A 19,987-nucleotide genomic window follows, 5' to 3' on the forward strand; every position below is an offset into this window, starting at 1 on the left:
CACAGACTGAACCCCAGACCTCCTTACTCTTACAACATCAGTGTCTGATCTCACTAATGCTCTTCTGAATGATCACTAATCCCCACAGACACGCTCCAACATCCAGTGGCAAGACTTCCCAGAAGAGTGGATTAATTATTATTATAACAGCAAACACGAAGGGAATAAACATGGAATGAGATGTTTAGGAAGCACATGTGGGTGCGACGGTTAGGTAAACACAAACGTTTAGCCATATAGTGTAGATGTTCCTGTATGCTCCTGTATACTACTTAACCCGCCTTTGCATCTCAATGAATGATACTTAATTACTGTAATGGACCGTTATGTAATATTTACCCTTATTCATATTCGGAATGCAATATTTATCCTTATTCATATATTTTCTTTCCACTCCACTGTTTATACTATTATTATAACACTAATGTGCCGGGAATGTGTAGCAGTGTTTGCTGTAGTTGGGACACAGTGTACTCAGTGGACAGTGTAGGATAGTGTTTTGACCAAACTTCTGAACACAGTATTATGCGGTTTGAGGTGTTGCCTTCATGACACAGTTCATGCTGGCTTATGGTGGTGAAGCATATCTTCCAAACCCTGAGGAAAAGGAACGGGTTTGTTCTCGGAGGATTTTTTTTTTTATTTATTCATTTATTTTTTTAGTAAAGGCAGTCGTGTAGTCAATTTTCAATACGTCATGCCAGTGCCATGTTTAATTGGAATGGCATCATCAGCGCTGTGATTGGCTGTTAGCCGCGACGCCTGTGGGGGGCGTTACACAGCTGCGCCAACTATAACACAAGCGGCGCGCGCTCTCACAGAGCACTCACCTCAGTCCGAGCAGACGCGCGTGTACAATCTCCGGCTCAGGGAGATCGAGAGAGAGACAGAGAGAGACACACACACAGCAAGAGAGAGAAAGACAAGAACTGCTTCGACGCGAATAACATAAAGAAGAGAATATGAAATCCGTCTACCAGCTGCTCAGCCTGCTGTTCGTCTTCGGCAGCTTGCGCGTGGACGAGCTGGAAGCTTGTTCATGCGCGCTCTCGCACCCGCAGGACGCCTTCTGCAACTCCGATATCGGTAAGAAGCGCTTTCTCTCGCACTTATATTGACCTTAGTAGTAAGTCCAGTGAACATTTTCTAAAGTTACAGAAACACGTGGAACTCAGTGCTGGACTCCATATGTGACTCTTTTTTTTTTGATGCATCTGGAGCATGGTATAAAAAGGCACGCGCTGGTGAGTGCACCGGGAATTATTTGCAATGTGAGGTGCATTCAGCAGGTTGTTGTGTGTGTGTGGGGGGGTGTCTCTAAATACATCCCTGCGCACTACACTCGCTCACTACGCACTTAGGAAAAGTTGGAGTGTTGCGCCTTGCAGCCGGAGGGAGGGAAGAGTTAACGGTCGCCATGGCAACACGGCCACGGTGCTGGCACGGAGTTGGTGTGTGTGTGTGTGTGTGTGTTCTTCTCCCCCTGAACAAATGGGCGCCTTCTGAGTAATAAAGCGGCCCGATCATTTTACCAGCTTCACACTCGTGTGATTAAAGGACGTGCTGTCCAGCCACACTAGCTGTTTACTCTGAAGGACAACTGGCCAGTCTGCTGTTAACCCATGTGCTGGAGCTCCTTCATCTGCACATGTCAAAGAAATACATGTAAACATTCAGGTTTAAAGCTAACTGGGAGTTTTTGTTTTAGCGTTCAGGTTGGGGCAGATTAGAAACCTTTATAAACAGGCAAACTGATTTTCAGATCATTTAGGGAATGTTTTGACCACAGATTCAAGCCATGACCATCAGATTGTAGGTGAATGGAGGTGATAATCTCAGATGCTGAATGATTGCATAGAATGAATAAAGGAAACTTAAGAGACTTAAGAGAATCGATTCACATAAAATTATTATTTTGTTACTGAATTGAATTGAATTGCTAGGTTGTATTATCCAGAGTAAGTGTGACCGACTCGTGCTGTAAAAATCTCCTGAGCATGTTCGCACTTTCAGAGAGGTTTATTAACCTGATTAAATCACATGTCGAACCCGGTTTGAGCCTGAACTCGGGTTGAAAAGTCATTATGGAGTCATGTTGGATGTACGGAAACATTTTGTGTTAATTATAGGATGTACACATTAGAATGAAGTAAATCCAATCAGTGTTTGTTCGATGCACCTGCTTGAATAATTGTCCTGTTATTGTTTAATGAGCACCTGCATTGTTGAATTAACTCTTACGATGCTTGACATCTTACCCTTTCCTGAGTTTACTGCTATGGTAATACCAAGCTACTGTGATATCCACTCAAGCTAGCTACAGAGCGTACATGAATCCACTCTTGTGATGCTGTGATGTAATAGCGTGTGTATGATTTAGTTGCTGCAAATAGTAACGAAATGTGGAGCCAAAAACATGATTAAATAAAAGAAATATACTGCTGTTCCTGTTCCTCTTAGTCCCTGGTTTTGTTTCTCATTTGCATAAACTTAAACATCACTGAAGGATGTCAGCCCACTTGCTCCGCCCACTTCTCATCACTAACATCTGCTTCACTCTCAGTCAGTGGAAATGGCTAGCTCTCATTAAAACTGGCTTCCGGCCAGTTTGTTGCGTCACGATACTACAGTGTGAACGCAGGGTTAGAGTGTTTATTAAACACCTACAGACTCATGATATGTGTAAAACCAACCCATAGACCCTTATAACAGAGAGATGCTTTTCCTTTACAATCCTAGAAACCTCCAAGAAACCTTTAAAAGGAGGAGTCTTCATGCTTAGAAGTGCTTTTTAGTAGTTAAGTGGAGAGAAAATGCTTTGACGAAAAAAAAAAAAAAAAAAAAGACAAATCCCGTAGGCCACATTTTTCATTTCTTCTAAAGAAATCGTAGTCTTAAGTTGTGTTAGGAGTTTTGCCAGCAGGACTGTGTGACTGTAGGTGTGCTCTTCATGCTCAAAAACTGTCGCTTGGCACCAATAACCTGAAGGAAAGGACCAACTTCCAACAAGTACACTTCTGCTTTAGAATCTGTTTGCAGCCAGGGAGCCCTTTAACTGTAATATAAATTCCACTGACTCCCTCAGTACAGATTTATTTTTATGAACATAATATACCCCTTGAAAATCTGGCTCATTATAAGGGTGCATGATAATATTTTGGCTATTTATTAGAGCCCTGGAGCATTTTTTTCCGGAACTTTCCACCAGCAGAAGTTGAAATAATAAGACAGTCTTCATGGGCCTTTTTTTGTTTTTGAGTTATTGAGGTTTGGATTGAACCCATTTGATTCAATCGATCAGTTAAATAGCTCAATAACAACTCAATAAAAATATCTTTTTGATTGTTTTATATCTTTTAAAAAATGACTGGCCACATATTTATTTTAATATGGTTAAAACCGTCTTCACATAATGATGCACCAGTGCATGATTTGAAAAGCTGTAATGTGTAATAATTGCATCTCACACACACACACTTAATAAAGAACAACAGATCAGAAATAAGTGCAGTAAAGAGACTGAGGAAATTAACAACAGTGTTAACAAGCACTACAAGGTCATTTCCCCCATTTCTTCTCATCTCACTCGCTCCTGTGCTTTACCCTGCAACCCAGCTAAAAGGTCATGGCCAAGAAAACAGGAAGTATTCCATTTCGTAACCATACGATAGAGAACACTCTTCCTGTGGTTAACCGCTGATGCTCCATACGGCTCCTCGTGGAACACCAAGCGGATCCTGGCACTTGTTATTTTTTAGGTAACCTGAGCGCTGAAGCTGAGTCTGATCAGGCCTAATTTCCTCCGACATGGTCACAGCCATATCTGCTTTAATCTGTCTGTCAAAACTCTGACAAACAGTTTGCCTGGGAAGCTGCAAGCAATGGATATCCAGGAAAAACCCTTTTCAGGGGCCCTCTGTAATACTGAAATGGTTCTGCACACTTATCGCATTGCATTCATAGCTTATGGCTATTTACTTACCACACTGTGGATCATTAGAGCTAATGTGCTTTGAGGATCCAAATTCAGTTTAGAAATGAATTCAATCCCTACAGAGATTTCAGCTTAACAATCTGACCAGCTAGTATAACTATTTACATTAGCACTCTAATAATAACAACAGTATTTTTATAAGGAGGCAAAATGTAATACATTCCTAAGGTGTTTTTTCTTTTCTAAATATTTAGAAATATTCCAATCAGCCAAAGGTAGAAACCGAGCATGCATCCTCTTTGCATGTGTAAACATATTTCTTGTCCAATGTAACCTCACTCAAGCTTCTGTTGAAAGAAATACTGTAGTAATAAATCTTCACTGAATTTCATGCAAGTGCATCACTAGTGCTAGAATAAAAAAAAGGGTTAAATATTACACTGAGATATTCTCAAGCTGGAATGTTGGACCTACAGTAAGAACTGAATTCAATGATACCTGTTTTAGACCACAAAACCACACGAGAGAGAGAGAGAGAGAGAGAGACAGAAAGAGGGGAGAGAGAGAGAGAGAGAGAGAGAAAGAGACAGACAGAAAGTGGGGAGAGAGAGAGACAAAGAGACAGAGAAAGACAGAGACAGAGCGATTTTGTGCACCAAGTAAAGGCGACTGAAATAGTCTATTCAGTGTGAGATTCTTCTTTTAAGACCTACCGTGTGCCAGATTAGTGTTTTGCCCTACACTTTGGTCTTTGAGATTTAATTCATGTTAAAGAATCCCAGCCAAGGTGCTGGAGAGAGGGGCTTTGTGTGCAGTGATGTGGTTCAGACCGGACTGCACCAAATATGGAGCGTCTCTGGAAAGGACACTCATGCAGGTTTGGTTCAAAGCCAAGTGAAGAGTGGAACATTTAAAGGTTAGGTAACCCACAACCTATTCAAATACAAGGGAAAAGGTCAGAGATCATCATTCAGCCTGAAAGTCCAAAGGTGGCAAATTATCCATTTTCCCTTCATGTCCTCATTGTATTGTTTTTTAAAATTTGACCAAATAATTTACACTGCAGCAAACAATCTCAGTAATGGTTCCTATTAGGTATTCTTTTATGGATGGAATGTTCAGAGTCTTTAAAATATCTAGTACAACAATCAAATGTGTACTAAAATTTGCATTTACTGTAAGACATTACTGTAAGACGTCTCCAAAGCAGCAGGTCCTGTGGGGTCTATGCAGTAGTACCTACCAAAAGTGATCCATGGAAGTGAACCAGTGGCAGGGTCATGGATGCTCAAGGCTTATTAATGCATGTGAGGAGTGAAGGCTAGCCTGTCTGGTCCTGTCTCACAGAAGAGCTTCTGTAGCACAAATTGCTAAAAAAAAAAAAGGTGTCAGTGCTTCACAGTTTGCTGTGTAGCTGCAAACAAGTCAGAGTAGCCATACTGACCTCCGTCCACTGTAGAAAGCATCTACAATGGGCATCAGAACTGGACCATGGAGCAATGGAAGAACACCTTCACAGCCTTGTCTGATTATCCATGTTTTCTTTTACATCATGTGGACTGCATGTATGTGACTTACCTGGGGAAGTGATAGTAACAGAATGCACTATGGGACGAAGCTGGATAATCCTGCCACACTTTGAACAAAAACTGTTCAGGAATGGTTTGAGAACATAAAAAGTTCAAGATGTTGACTTGGCCTCCAAATTCCTCAGATCTCAATCTAATCAAGAATCTGTGGGATGCGCTGGACAAACATGTCCGACCCATGAAGGCTCAAACTCACATCCTGCAGGACTTAAATGATCTGCAGCTAACTTCTTGGTGTCAGATACCACAGCACACCTTCAGAGATCTTGTGGAGTCTTGACGGGTCAGGGCTGTTTTGGCGGAACATTATATGGCAGGTGGTTTTAAAGCTGTGGTCAGTGTATGTTGTAACGGAACACATCTAAACATGGTTTGATGTACAGAAATGTCTAGACAAATAGTTGTAAGAGATTCTTGTTAGCTGGTAGGTCAAACTCTTCACAGAGTTGTGGCTGTTATATTGAGCAGACCTTTACTGCACTATGTATTGAGCAGATCTGATGTTATTCTCATATGGTCCTCTGAACAGCACTGAATGTGTCCTGGGATAAAGGCAAAGGGGGTTCTGATGGTGTATGATGTTATATTAAATCCAATACAAATCCCAAGAAACATGAATTACATTTAGAATGAACACAACTGATGGAGTTTGTATGCTGTAGTTCACTTGAGGCAACTGGACACAAAATATAGTGTGAATAGTTATTGATATTGCGTTATAGGAAGACTCAATGTCCAATGAAGTGTTTAGATATGGAAGCCAATGAAAGCGATAGCCAATCTTATGCTGGTTTTATCCCACCAATTGTTTGGCTCAGCCTTCCATTGGCTTACATATGGAGACTCTTCATTGGACATAAAGCCAAACCATTGATGGGGAAAAGCCAATCTCATGCTGGTTTTATCCCACCAATGGTTTAGCTTTGAGTGACTTTATTTCTTTCCCCTTGTCTGATCTACTTGGTGAGCTTAGATGACCAGTGATGCTGGAGAAGATGCTAGAACCTTCTTTCCCTTCTGGACAGGAGGAGTCAGACTGCTTTCTTTTTTTGGCTTAGCCTGTGGAATGCAAGCCTTAAGGAAATGTGGGAAGGAAATTCCTACGGGGAAGAAAAGATAACAAACATCCCCGTTACTGCGAGCTTTCTCCGTCACCTCCTCCCTTTTCTCTTCCTCTCTGTCTGGTTGAGAGGAGCAGGTGAACTTCACACGCTGCCTGGTGTTTAAGAGCTGATATTCCTCTGAGAGAGTGCCGAATCAGACAGTACAGGAAAAGCCTATTCATCTCTGCAAATGAGCCATCACGTTAGCTGCCTCCTATACAAACGGCGTCAGGCGTTTCGAACAGTCTGGAAAAGCCAGATGTTTTGTCTATGCTCCCTATTTTGCCGCTGTGTATATGGGTCTAGTCTGATAAGACAAATGCATCAGATCTCTGTACAGACTTGAGGGTGTTGAGACGGATGCACTGGTTCGTTTAATCCTTTTGCACCGGGCAGGATTAGAGAGCAAGATGGCGGAGTATTGACATGTCCTCATTCCCTGCTCTCCAAGGAGGCAGTTCTGTTTCCGAGAGTCATCTACTCAGTATGTCCCACTTTGACGATTCAAAATACGAATAAATTGCACACGATCTCATTAAAAACTGAGTTCCTGCACATGTTCCTGCTTGCGTTCTTTGCACACATACTACTTAACCACATACTGGCTTATCAAACACAGTGCACTTTTACATGGCTGTGTTTGCGTTATGCACGGTGAAGCAAGATCTATTCATAAAAGTTCATCATTAAAAATCTCATACAGTATTTGTTTCCATACATTTCTGACGATCACAATCACTGTGTCTTAATCCAGGCTGGTACAGATCATCGTTTTAATCATGTGCTGTGTTTAATAGTTTGTTGTTAGACCTGTAAAACAGGCTTCTTTGTACCATAGTAGTCAATTCGGATTATAAAAATATTCAGTACATACTGAGTACTGAATGAGCAGAAACTAGCCTTTGGTTCATGTCGAGACATGTCGAGGGATATATGCTTTGCTGAACTTACGGAAATCTATTAGAGTACCATTAAAACTCTCAGCTAGTAGGGAAAAATATACCTGTTTATCACCGCTGTTTGGTCATAACAAGCTGCTGGACACCAGCCATACTTTCTGTGCTCGTGACTCAAGATGTCTGCAGGATAGTAACCAGGACATGTGCTTATGTGATTTTGTTTGCAGTGATCCGAGCCAAAGTGGTGGGGAAGAAGCTGCTGAATGATGGACCATTTGGCACCATGCGCTACACAGTCAAGCAGATGAAGGCAAGTTATTCGACGTGGCGCTGGCTTTATTAAACTTACACTCGCGTGATAACATGCTAGTTAAGCAGTCTGTAGTAGTAACAGGATAGTTACACTGCTGATGTCATGGATTGGCAAATAAACCCTGTGTTTATACAGTCAGCACCAAACATTGGTCATTGTAGGCGTTCTAGTTTACAGCTGTTTGCCAAGAACGCTTAAACATCTGTGTGGATTGATGTGGCATATGTTTACTGAGCCTCAATAAACCATCAATTAATTAGCAATAAATATATATTAGCAACCTAAGAACCTACACTATTTAACTTTAACTTTAGTTAGCTAGTGAGTAAAAACCTCAGCATTAGGTAACTAAATTACCTAAATAGCTAGCTAGCTGTTTCACAGCACGTTTAAAGATCTGGCTTGGTCATGCGCTACAACAAACGCTAACTAAAAATCATCTAGCAGTAACTACATAATAAAACATCACCATTTTAAGTTGTTAGTTTCTTCATAGAAAGGTCTAATTTCTTAAATAATAGCTCCTAACATGTTTGAAATTAGCCAAATAATAATTGACAAATTTTGCCTCCAATCTGTATACTTTGGCTCAGTCCTCCACATCTATATAACACATATTTATAGCTGGGGACTATGAAAGATGAAATTAGCGTAGGAGCTGATAAACATGTCCTTATGTGTCCATTTGTCTCGTTTAGACTGTATTATGACAAATGGATAAAAAAGATGTCTTGCTCAACGATTGTTTCTAGCTAATGGCTTTCTCATAAAGTGGTGGTGGTGTGTGTGGGGGGGTGTTTGGCAGCAGTTTGGATTGCTGTGTCTCTTCCTCTCAGTCCTTGGCTTTCTGAGAACGGTGAATCTAAACAGGGATTTCCTGTTGCCTTGTGGACAAATAAATTACATTTATACAACAGAGCTCTGAGAAAAACGTTTGCTTTGTCTGGACGCTTCTGGTTCACTTGACCTTAATGAAGTCGGAAGAAAAAAAAATAGATTCAAGACTGATGCAGTTACAACCTGTAGCCCCTTGCATGCTTATATTATAATACACATATTATACATAATTGTAGAATATTCATTCACTCATATTAATCTAACTGCGCTTTTATACCTGCTCTTGATGGAGCACTGCCTGCTGCTGAAACACACACATCTGCTTCTTGTATCACGTCTTAAAGCACAGAGCCAAGGTGTGATGTGATTCAGGTGGTTTTCCATACAACTAAAACCTTGTTCAATGTTCTCTTTTGGCTCCTATAGATGTACAAAGGATTCAACAAAATCCAGCACGTCCAGCACGTCTACACAGACGCTTCAGAGAGTCTGTGTGGAGTCAAGTTCGACATTAACAAATACCAGTACTTGATTACAGGTAAGTTTTAGTCACAGCATCATTAAACCCTGTGCAGAAGAACGATCCGTAGATGTAGGGTTTTCCAAAAAGACATTTTAGGGTCTTTTCCTCCTAAAATGTTTGGTGACAGGAACAGTGCGACGTAAGAAAAAGGTGACACTCACAGCCTCAGCACTAAGCAGCCATTTGCATGCTCTTCACTCCCCCTGTCTAGCACATGCCTCGCACTACAAAAGCAAGTTTGCTAATGGCAGCCTTTTGTTTGCCTTAAAAGCACTATCCCTCTAAACCAAACGACACGGACGCACACAGCAAACATCCTCTATTACACACGTGAGGCAAAATTTCCCACTGTTGACATTCCCCAGAGAAGCACTGAGCTAAACTTGCTCCAGCGGTTTGCCCTTTCCGTGCAAAAAAATTCTCTGCATGCATTTAACAATTGGCAGGAAGTTGGCAGGAAGGGCAGATTGGACTTATTTTAGCATTATAAGCAGCGCATGACCACATCTTTTTCAAGCGTCGCAAACGAGCAATGCTCCACTTGCTGAAAACAAACAACAGCAGAATATTTTTCGATCGTTTTTCCATTGCATGAATGCCCGCTTGGCAACGAGGAACGAGAGTCATTCTTGCATAAGGAAAAGAGAAACACATAAGGTCTTGATTGTTGCTGATTGGCTGGAGAGAGTCACACACCCATTACACAGTACACAGTTCACCTCTCTTCCTTCTACACACACACACAGTTAAAAAACTTTACACCATACACCGTCCATAATTGGGTCGCACTTTTCCCAGAGCTGGTGTCAGTTCACTTTATGAGCTTTTTTAACTCAGACCGACCAGAAGCCTTCTTTTTGACAGCGCTGCATTTGCTTGCCACATGACAAGCTTTGTCGCCGCACACTCCACTCGAGACAGCCCCGATAAGATCTCGTTCCAGGCGAGCGTCGAAAATAATCTGGCCGTAAGGATAAGCCACCTCAAGGGGACGTGTGCACGGTCATGGTTTTAGTCCACTGTGCTGCAGAGCTCGGTTAGTGCACCTGTTGCAGAGTTGGGGATCCTGTCATAGGCGATAAGCCACAAACAGCGCAAAGCTAAAAATAACTCGTTAAAGGACCTTTGGAGAATCATGATCCGTCATAGAGGGAGGCAGTTTAATCTAATGGCAACAGCACAGGAATAAAAGTCAGCTGACTTTCAGTGTTCAATATGATGAGAGAACACGGAAAACGCGCCGCATATCAGACATGTAACGTTTAAGGAAACCCTCGAGGGAAATCTGCATGCATAATGGGTTCGAGGAATGGAAACCAATCCCTTACTGTGCACTGTCCCTCAAATAGCATATCATGAGGTGCTAATAACCGTTCGTTTCCTTTTTTTTTTCCATCCTAGGTCGCGTGTACGAAGGAAAGGTTTACACAGGTCTCTGCAACTTTAACGAGAGGTGGGAGCGTCTGTCACTCGCTCAGAAAAAAGGAATGAACCATCGCTACCAGCTGGGCTGCAACTGCAGGGTGAGTGGACACACACACACACACACACACACACACAGATATACACATATATACACACACACACTGATAAACACACTTACACACACACGCATGGAATAAACACACACACACACAGGTATATATATATATACACACTCATACATATATACACTCTCACACAGATACACACGCACATATATACACACACATTTAATCTTTATTTCCTACTAAATAACAAGAAAAATCTTCAGTCAGTTAAATTACAGTGTAGACTGCAGAATCTTTTCCACCCAGTGGAGTAGAGTGGCTTGGGCAAAAACAATTAAGCAATTCGATTTAATTAGCGGTTCAATGCCAATAGTACACATACCAACTAAAAGGAAGGAGGGCTGTGTGCTGCTAGTAGGAGTAACACACACACACACACACACCCAATGTAATAAAGTCTGGGCATCAAGGTTTGTGTGTAAATGGGAAATTAAGTTGTCATAGCGTGTAGGAAATGTAGTTGTAAACAAACTATAAACTATAAAAAGCACCAAACTGGACTGTAATGACTCTCCCTGCTGTTCTCTGAGCAGTTACTGAAATATCTCACTGGAGCTTCGCTACATTTTAGATCTTTATCTGTACAAAATGTCTCACTATTACTTTTCTTTTTAGACGCTCGTGGTAATGAATCTACCAGAACAGATATTTATACTTTAAAATCCAATCTGAACCGTTTCATTAACAAGTACAAATTTTTTAGAGGGTGAAAATATTAGAGCTGTGTATTATCTTATATGAGATTTATAAACTGTCACATCTGTTGTGATTTAGAGTTTACGCTCATCGTGATACTAAAGAAACAGTGTACAAACACATGTATGTGCACACACACACACACACACACACATTTTTGATGATCTTTCTTCCTTTTCTTTTCCATTTTCTCCTGTCTGTGTATAGATTAAGCCTTGCCACTTCTTGCCCTGCTTCGTGACCTCAAAGCACGAGTGCCTGTGGACGGACATGCTGTCACACTTCGGCTATCCTGGCTACCAGTCACGACACTACGCCTGCATCCAGCAGAAAGAGGGCTACTGCAGCTGGTACCGGGGCATGGCCTCTCGCGACAAAACCAACATAAACACCACGGATCCATGAAAAATCCCATCAGTCTTGTTTTTTTAACCTTTTTTTTTTTTTTTATACCGCCCTTCAAACCAATCATAAAAGTTGTTTTTTCCTACTGCCCTTCAAAACAATCCTAAAAAAAAAAAACCCTGTAAAAGTTTCCCTTCCTTGTTTCCAGAATATACAGGAACGAGGAACGTGCAGAATGACAATGATACTGATGCCTGTGGTAGCACTTTAGAGGTAAACGATACCTGTGTATGAATACATACTATATTTACATACAGAGACGCACAGACACTGAGCAGTTAATCCCCTCAAGAGAGCCGCCCGTGGGAATCGAATCAGGGTAAACGACAGCACTCGGTCTTTAGCTATCAGTGATTAGAATCTGTGTCACGAGTAAGGACGAGCGTATGTATGATATACTGGCTTTAGACAGAAACATCTAGAAAATTCTCCATGCGTTCGCTTACAGTGACACACTAAAACTCCCATAACTTCCCATAACGATTCACCCCTATCGCTGTGATACGATTTCCCAATCTATTTGTCTTTCGTAATCAAGTTCAGAATATTCAGATAAAAAAAAATGTCAATTTCTCGCCTGGCCTTTTTGTTTCTTTTGAGACTGCACTAAACAAGCTTTCTAAACTGCTGCCTCTTTTTCGATTAAACCATTTGGACACTCCGTTATATATATATATATATAAATATTATACATATAAAGTATATATACATATATAAAGCAATAAGTGTTACTGTGAAAAGGTTGGGTGCCAGACACAGCATCACTTAACACAGCACAATGTAGAGCGCATTGATATACAGTACAGTATCACACTTACAGTTCCATCCGGACGCTGTCACAGGACGCTGTCTGACCTAATAATTTATGAAAGCAATACTGGTCCTCCCTCTGAAGCAGTTTTACTCGTCGAGTGTTATTTTTTATTATTTAGAACGATATGAATAACTGTATAGATCCACCATGTATGCTGTATAATATCTATTTATAAGTGATCCTTTTGCCTGCCTCCGACTTTGTGCTGTAGTTGTTCGACTTCCGTAATATAATCCTCTTGCATTCAAAGTTTTATTTGTTCGAATAGTCATGAATAATAACAGAGTTATAATGTATATTTTTTACAAATCAATCCGCATAGCACACTTTGTGGGGAACAGTTATTTTCTTGAACAGAGCATTTTTAGTTGATTTTCTATGTTGTTGTTGTTGTTTTGTTTTTTTTCCTCTCTCTCGCTCGTTATGGTATAAGCTAAGAAGAAGAAGATGACCTGACTAAAACCTCTGTTGCGTTTCGAGAACCGACGTTAAACTCACGGAGCTAGCGCTCCAGAGAAACGTTATTCAGTGGTCTATAACAGAATCAGCTCTCTGCCCTGCACTGATTTGTATTCATGACTGAGCTTAATCTAAACTGGGAACTAAACTGCCCCATAGTGGGATACAAGAAAAGGCTACAAAATCCTGTGCAAATCCCAGAACCAAAAGTCAAGTCTGTGCCAGGAGTTACTTGGTGAAGAAAAAGTACTACAACGATGGCGATGTTATTCGTGTTAATTTGACGGTACTTCTCTCCTGGACAATGAGCTGGCTGGTACTAACAAACCGTCTTTTCATAACCGTACAAACAGAGGTTTTAGTTCTGGTGTTAGTTTTGGGTTTCTGTAAAGATATTGGCCTATTTGAAATGGACAGATGCAACTATTGTTGATTTTGTTTGTTGTCGTTGTTGTTACTAAGCTCTTGTTTGGTCTTTTTCATCTTCACAGTATTGACAGTATCTTCAGTTCATTCCTCTGTATGAGACTAAGATGCCTCCGGTAGATGAAATGGCAGAAACGATTCAGTCATGACCTGGCGTTTCCAGTTAATCAATTAGGAAATGTTCAAGGAGAACAACCTCCAGCACAAAACAGACCTAGGATTAGTTTTTTGGGGGGAAAAATAAAGAAACCCACAGCAAAATCAACTGATAAAACAAATTGAACCAGAGTTTCAAGATTATTCTAACTACTATGATGCTGTTCAACAAAATACACCTTATTTATTTCAGTAATTATCCATATCCAAGAAAAACCTGAGGCATCTTAGTCTCCATCACTTTATACTGTCTGTTTTACACACCTTTCAGTCAATCAAGCCTCGGATATAATTAATAGAACGTTCAAGGCTTTTTTTTATGTACTGTGTGTGTGTGTGTGTGTGTGTGTGTGTTTTTGTGTACACTGATTTGTAAGGGGAAATGTCTTTTCTTGTAGGAGCTTACAGAAATGTTATGATTTTTAATTTCTCTTTTATATTTTTATAATAAAGATTTAATGAAAATTGCATTTGTGAACATGTCCTATTTAACAAAATGTATGTTTATACTTTAAATCGAACGAATGCCTGCCTCGAACCCGGGCAAAAGTGTATGTATATTATATCAGATTTTACGTCTAAATAAACACATCAAGTCGGTTCTTGTACAGTATGTTCTTACTTGCGTATGAATCAATGCCAAGACCTCACAGCTCACATACACAATAAAACCATCACCCTACCATCAAGCTCCATTTCTTTACAACTCTGACCAGAATCTGAAACATATCTGTCTATGAGCCTTAACTGGATTGGGATTCAGCGGAGAAGCATAATAAATGGACGTGGAGACTCACCATCTGTGTGTGGTTGGGGAAGAAAGTTTGCTCGTTCAGGGGGAATTTCTCTGGTCCCAGGTCATGGTAGAGTTTGATCATCTGAGCAAACTGCACAGACATTAAAAAAAAATAAAATAAATAAAATAAAAAGTTATTAATACAGGAAAGCAAAATACTGCTGCAGCATTTGTATATGTGAAGCTCTATTGTACAAACTGCATAAAGAAATGGATTCAGGGTCAGAGAATTAAGTTCAAAAGTTACATTAATACTTATATGCAAGGAAAGTTACGCAACCTGCTCCGCATTCAGGTTAATAAAATGACCTGCGTGTAGTTCACACATCTGAGTACGAGCGTCAGAGATGGAGTTTTTCAATAACATTTAGACTATCAGTATTTAACACAAGCACATGCCTTTCAGTACCAAAAATCAGGGAGAGAAGTCTGTCTTTTTTTCCTGTCCAAAGTAATGAGATGAAACAGAAAACCAAGAAAGCAATAAATAAAAATAAAGTCTAATGAGTCTGGTATATTGCCAAAGTACTAATTTAACAATATTACATTTTTATCTAATAAATTTTATTAATAGTTAATTTAGGCTGACCCTGTAAATATGGCTGACCCTGTGCTCTGACCCCAACCTTCAAGGATGGGATATGTGAAGAAAGAATTTTACTGTGCTGTAATGTATATGTGACAAATAAAGGCTGTTTATTATTAACAAAGGAAATATAATCATTTACGGCATTTGACACACACCCATATCCAGAACGACTTACAATTCATCTAATTTTATACAACTGAGGGTTAAGGGCCTTGTTCAGCAGTGGCAACTTGGTGAACCTGGGATTCAAGCTCACAACACACTACTTTAGACCGGTAGGCCAACACTTTAACCACTAAGCTACCACATCCCTATCGATTGCAAATAATCTCTATATCTATAACTATATTGTTGTCTATAGAGCAGTATCTGCTTTGTGTCATTATTAGTGTTTGTTAGAAGGTTAGTCTAGCTGCCATGACATGGTGTACACTGTGCTATGGAGTTTTTGCCTGACAGGTCTCTAAAAAGTACAGGACTGAATAGAACAGGCTTCTTAAAAACTACCTCTTAACCTGTGTCTTATGTTCACACTTTGGACCCTATAAGCATATTTTGAGGTCACGCTAAAATCTATTCTATCATACAATGCTATTTGAATAATTATTTACATATCCCAGCTCTCACCACCGAATGGTGATCAAAGCAGACGGTGATCAGGAACTGTGAACCAGCTCACAGTTAGGGATTTCAATTCTTTGTAAGAGTATTACCTCTAGGCTTTTGTATTGTCACACCTTCAAGACCTGCCCACTCAAGGTCTTTAAAACTGCAAAGTATGTGCCTTTTCACTGGACCTGATGACTACAGTGCCACCTCAGTGTGTTCTGATCTCCAATAAAACATTCCTGTTGAACACTACTTCCAAGTCCCCTGGTCTGCTTCGGTGAATTTACAACAGTACTGTTTGAGTCATTACTGGGGTTTTAAAAGCACTATAAAAATACAAACAATATAAATAACATTTGTGATTAATGTTTGCAGTTACAAATTAGATCACATTTAACGATGAAAGCGTTATCCATTTTTGTGATAAAGTTATCATTTGTGTAACAACATATACTATAATAAAGACCATGGTGGCATAAATGTAATTGAAATGTTTCGAGTAACGTTTATTCATTTGAACTGATTTATATAAATACAGGTGATGGGCAACAACAGAAACACGAGAAACAAAAGATTATTGCAGTCACTGGCTCTGGAAAAATCTGCAAATGAAGATAATTCTGCAACAAACGCAAAAACACTTTTAGCAAAAATATGAAGATATTAAAAAGAACACCACACAAGGGTTAAGTAGAGCACTAAGGTGTCACTTACAACCCAGGGTTTGCTGCAGAAGTTGTAGATGGAGTGCAGGGAGTTGATGCTCGGCACACTGCCATACTGCAGACCAATCACAAGGCTTCTGAAGTCTTCTCCCGGGGTCATGCTGTAGGCGTGCTGGCGAATCAGGATGAAATCTGGTTTAAAGGACCTGCAGAATAAAACAAGGACACAGTGCCATTATACAGCGTTATTACATAAGAACCCTTGTGTGCTTTCTTGTTAACCCCACAGCCTGGCTGAAGTACGCAAGAGAAGTGCATAGATATAGGACGTGTTGATCCAAGTTGCTTTGGAGTCTAGAACGTCTCGTAACAAATTTGTTTACCTGAAATACTCTTAAAATCTACACAGTGGGTAACAGCAAAAATGGATCCATCCATCCTCTGCTACACTTATCCTACACAGGGACACAGGAAATCCTGGAGTCTATTCCATGGGACTCCATGGGGTGCAAGCTGGTGGACAGGGTGGTAACACATCACAGGGCACAATTACACACACTCACACACACACCATGGACAATTTAGAGATGCCAGTCAGACTACAAGGAACATACCCGGTCCATGCACAAGGGCAAAGGCAGAAATCAAACCCCCAACCCCAGAGGTGTGAGTCTAAGCACTAACTCAGCATGCCCCCATCAGATAGTAAAAATCTTGAACCTTGAGTTTCTGAACATGGATGTAAAAGACCTCTAGAGGGCAAACGGGAAGGACGCCCTGAAGAAAAACTATTTGACCTTGCTGTAATCTTGGCCCTCTCTGGATCGATTCCAAAGTCTAAGCAATTCATCTGCTAGCTGGTAGCTACAATATTAATTCCATTTAAATCTTCTAAACTTCCAACCAATCCTTCCTGAGACTCAGATGGACGCAAAGACGGACACAATTCCTCCATCGCGTAGAGACACAGGACGTTTTTATCCTCATGTGACTCATGGGGTTAATTAAAAGTGTATAGTTGGTGGGACGTTATTTTTATTTTAATTTTGCTAAGAAAGAGATTACATCCTACCATTCTTTTCTCCTGGTTCTAAAGGTGGCCAAAAGTTCATCTCAATAAAACAGGGTTAGCAGAAAATGTACTGAATTGCTTCTCTTGCTCCTGCATGCCTTTTCAATCCTAAAACCTCTAACATTATATAAATATACGGCTAAACACCAGAGCTAACAATCTAGTAAATAAGCCCTGATTATCATGATGTTAAATCACACACACTGTAATGGAATATAGATGTTTTATTCAGTGTTATGTTCCTCTTGGTGAGTTTGTGATATAAAGCAGATTCACAGTTTTCTAAATTATAAAGCAAGTGCTTGAATTATAACCTTAACACAGAATTTTAGCCGTTGTAGATAATGCCTTCGATTTTAAGATACTTATGGACAAGCACTTGGGGTGTCTCAGAGAGCAGAAATGGGTTTGACATAAACATTTACATTAAAGATAGAAACATTTGTGTGTGAAAATTAAGCACCACAGTGGAGTGTGACATGACTTTTAATGCTGAACACTGAATAATAAAAAAATCCATTTTTTTGGAAGAGTAAAAGGAGTTAAAAACAAACAATGATCTGAAAGTGTGGGATAAAAATAAAGGGGAGAACATGTGAGGGGTGGATGTTGTAATGGACAGAGCCAGTGGTAAACACAGCCTATTTTGGGAAGGCTTAAGTAGTGATGAACTCAGTGCTACATATCCACCTCACCAACTGAGTGGAACAGTCCCAGAAGCATGCAGAGGTTTATTAACAAGTGCAAATTGCTAGGATCTGCATTATCCCCAGCACACACACACACCCACACATACACACACACACACACCCACACACACACTTGCCTGTCTTTCTATCCTTGTCACAACCTTCCACTGACAGAATTTTGAATGCAGCTCATTAATGCCCTGCAGCACCAAAATCCGACCCTTAACTCAACCTCACTAACCAAAACAAATCCTTTTTTCCCTTTAAATAAAAATCTCCAGCTTCTTTTTAAAACACAGGTTTTTCTCATGGGGAACCAGCCAAATGTCCCCTCAAGGGCAAAACTGTCAAATATTAATATCCTTAATGCCAACATTTCTATCTTGGCCCCCAAACCAATATATAAAATCATGCCCAAACATGTGCCCACACATCTGGAGACCTCTGTACTGAAACAGTATCACAATGTCTTCTGTAAATTCTTCACACTTTTTAAAGCCAAACTTACAACCCAGAGATTTTTACCTCAACCCTTGAACCCTTGAAAAAATCTACAGGTGGAGAAGAAATCAAATGCAAAACACATTCCAGGATATTCAGGCACTGGGCTGCTTCTGGTATGTGGTACACATATGGGGTCATAAAGCATCACAAGTTCTACATCCTCGACTGAATTCAACTAATTACACTGATGAAAAGCCAGTAAAGCTAAATGGAGACTTCTGCGGTTGAATTCATTTGAAATCAGGAATATAATTGCTCTAGTACTCTATACATTCCCCAGCCCCATTAGCTCCAGCCCTATGTAGTGGGTATACACAGTGAATAGGAAGCCATTTGGAATTTGGTCAAATATGCAGTATGCAGGGTTAGACAGGGGTGCTCAAATGTTTTGTCTTTTTATTTCTAAAGTTTCCACCTAACATGTTAAGCCTATGTTGAGTTTCAAGTTTGTGCATAAAGAGTGCGTTAAAAATCAATACACAGTGGAACCTCGGCATATGACTTGAATTCATTTTGGAGGCGAGTTCTTAAGGCGAAATGAATTTTCCCATAACATTCATCAAGGGTCAAGGGTCCCCACAGGAAGTCGTGCCACCAAGCTGGAGCGAAAAAATAGAACAGACCAGCCACGCCACCAATCTGTCAACAAAAAAACGCCTGAAAAATCACCTAGCTTTTAAATGCTTGCTGAAGGCAACATTGCGGGTTGACTCTTTCAAAACAGATCTTGCTTCACTTGGCTTTCGCTTGGTTTCCCACTGATGCAAACAAGTTCTGAATTTCAAATTTCCTGACAAAATTTCAAATCCTAAGGCGAAAATTCGTAAGGGAGGGAATCTGTATGGAATTCGTATGCTAATAAAAATATTAGCTCTTATATTATACAAAAAGTATCTAAAGTAAGCCAGCGAAGTTATAGTAAACTGTACACAATGTATGCAGTCAGAAAGCGACATTGGACGTTCAATACTCCAAAACGTAATTCAGCAAGGAAATTATATGATATATTTAAGCAATGTAAACATTGTGTACATACAATACAGAGTCTGATATCTAACCATCAGAGTCCAGTGGAAAGGTAAGCGATAAATGATAAAGTATTTGATTTGTATTATTTGTAGCTGCAAATATTTACAACTTTAGATTAACTCTTCTACTCTTCAGAGACCAAAATATGTAATTTAGTCTGTTTGGTTGTGTCCGTCTTCAGCATTGAATGTCTTTGTCATGTCACACTCCACACTGGTGATTAATGTGAAGCTCATATGAAAGTAGACCCTCAGGGCTTTAGGAATTTGTAGATTTTTATCAGTATTTCTGATTTTACCTAGCCTACTAGGGGTAATATTTTCACAGAAA

The 19,987-nt window shown here is 40.1% G+C and overlaps 2 protein-coding genes across 2 annotated transcripts in view; one reads left to right on the forward strand and one right to left on the reverse strand.

Moving 5' to 3' along the window:
- Positions 1 to 19,987, reverse strand: part of syn3 (synapsin III) — a 109,903-nt gene that overhangs the window by 40,691 nt on the left and 49,225 nt on the right. Inside the window, exons 5-6 of the mRNA XM_058416766.1 lie at positions 16,413 to 16,569; positions 14,502 to 14,591 (exon numbers count right to left, since the gene is read on the reverse strand). Coding sequence (XP_058272749.1) covers positions 14,502 to 14,591; positions 16,413 to 16,569 — 247 coding nt within the window. The remainder of the gene's footprint in view (positions 1 to 14,501; positions 14,592 to 16,412; positions 16,570 to 19,987) is intronic.
- On the forward strand, positions 812 to 14,312 carry LOC131369875 (metalloproteinase inhibitor 3). Its single transcript, XM_058416767.1, has 5 exons — positions 812 to 1,086; positions 7,753 to 7,835; positions 9,102 to 9,213; positions 10,600 to 10,721; positions 11,652 to 14,312. The coding sequence occupies exons 1-5, from the start codon at positions 963 to 965 to the stop codon at positions 11,847 to 11,849; spliced, it is 639 nt and encodes a 212-aa protein (XP_058272750.1). The 5' UTR covers positions 812 to 962; the 3' UTR covers positions 11,850 to 14,312.

The sequence above is a fragment of the Hemibagrus wyckioides genome, linkage group LG19, assembly GCF_019097595.1.
Source record: "Hemibagrus wyckioides isolate EC202008001 linkage group LG19, SWU_Hwy_1.0, whole genome shotgun sequence".
NCBI classification, from domain to species: domain Eukaryota; kingdom Metazoa; phylum Chordata; class Actinopteri; order Siluriformes; family Bagridae; genus Hemibagrus; species Hemibagrus wyckioides.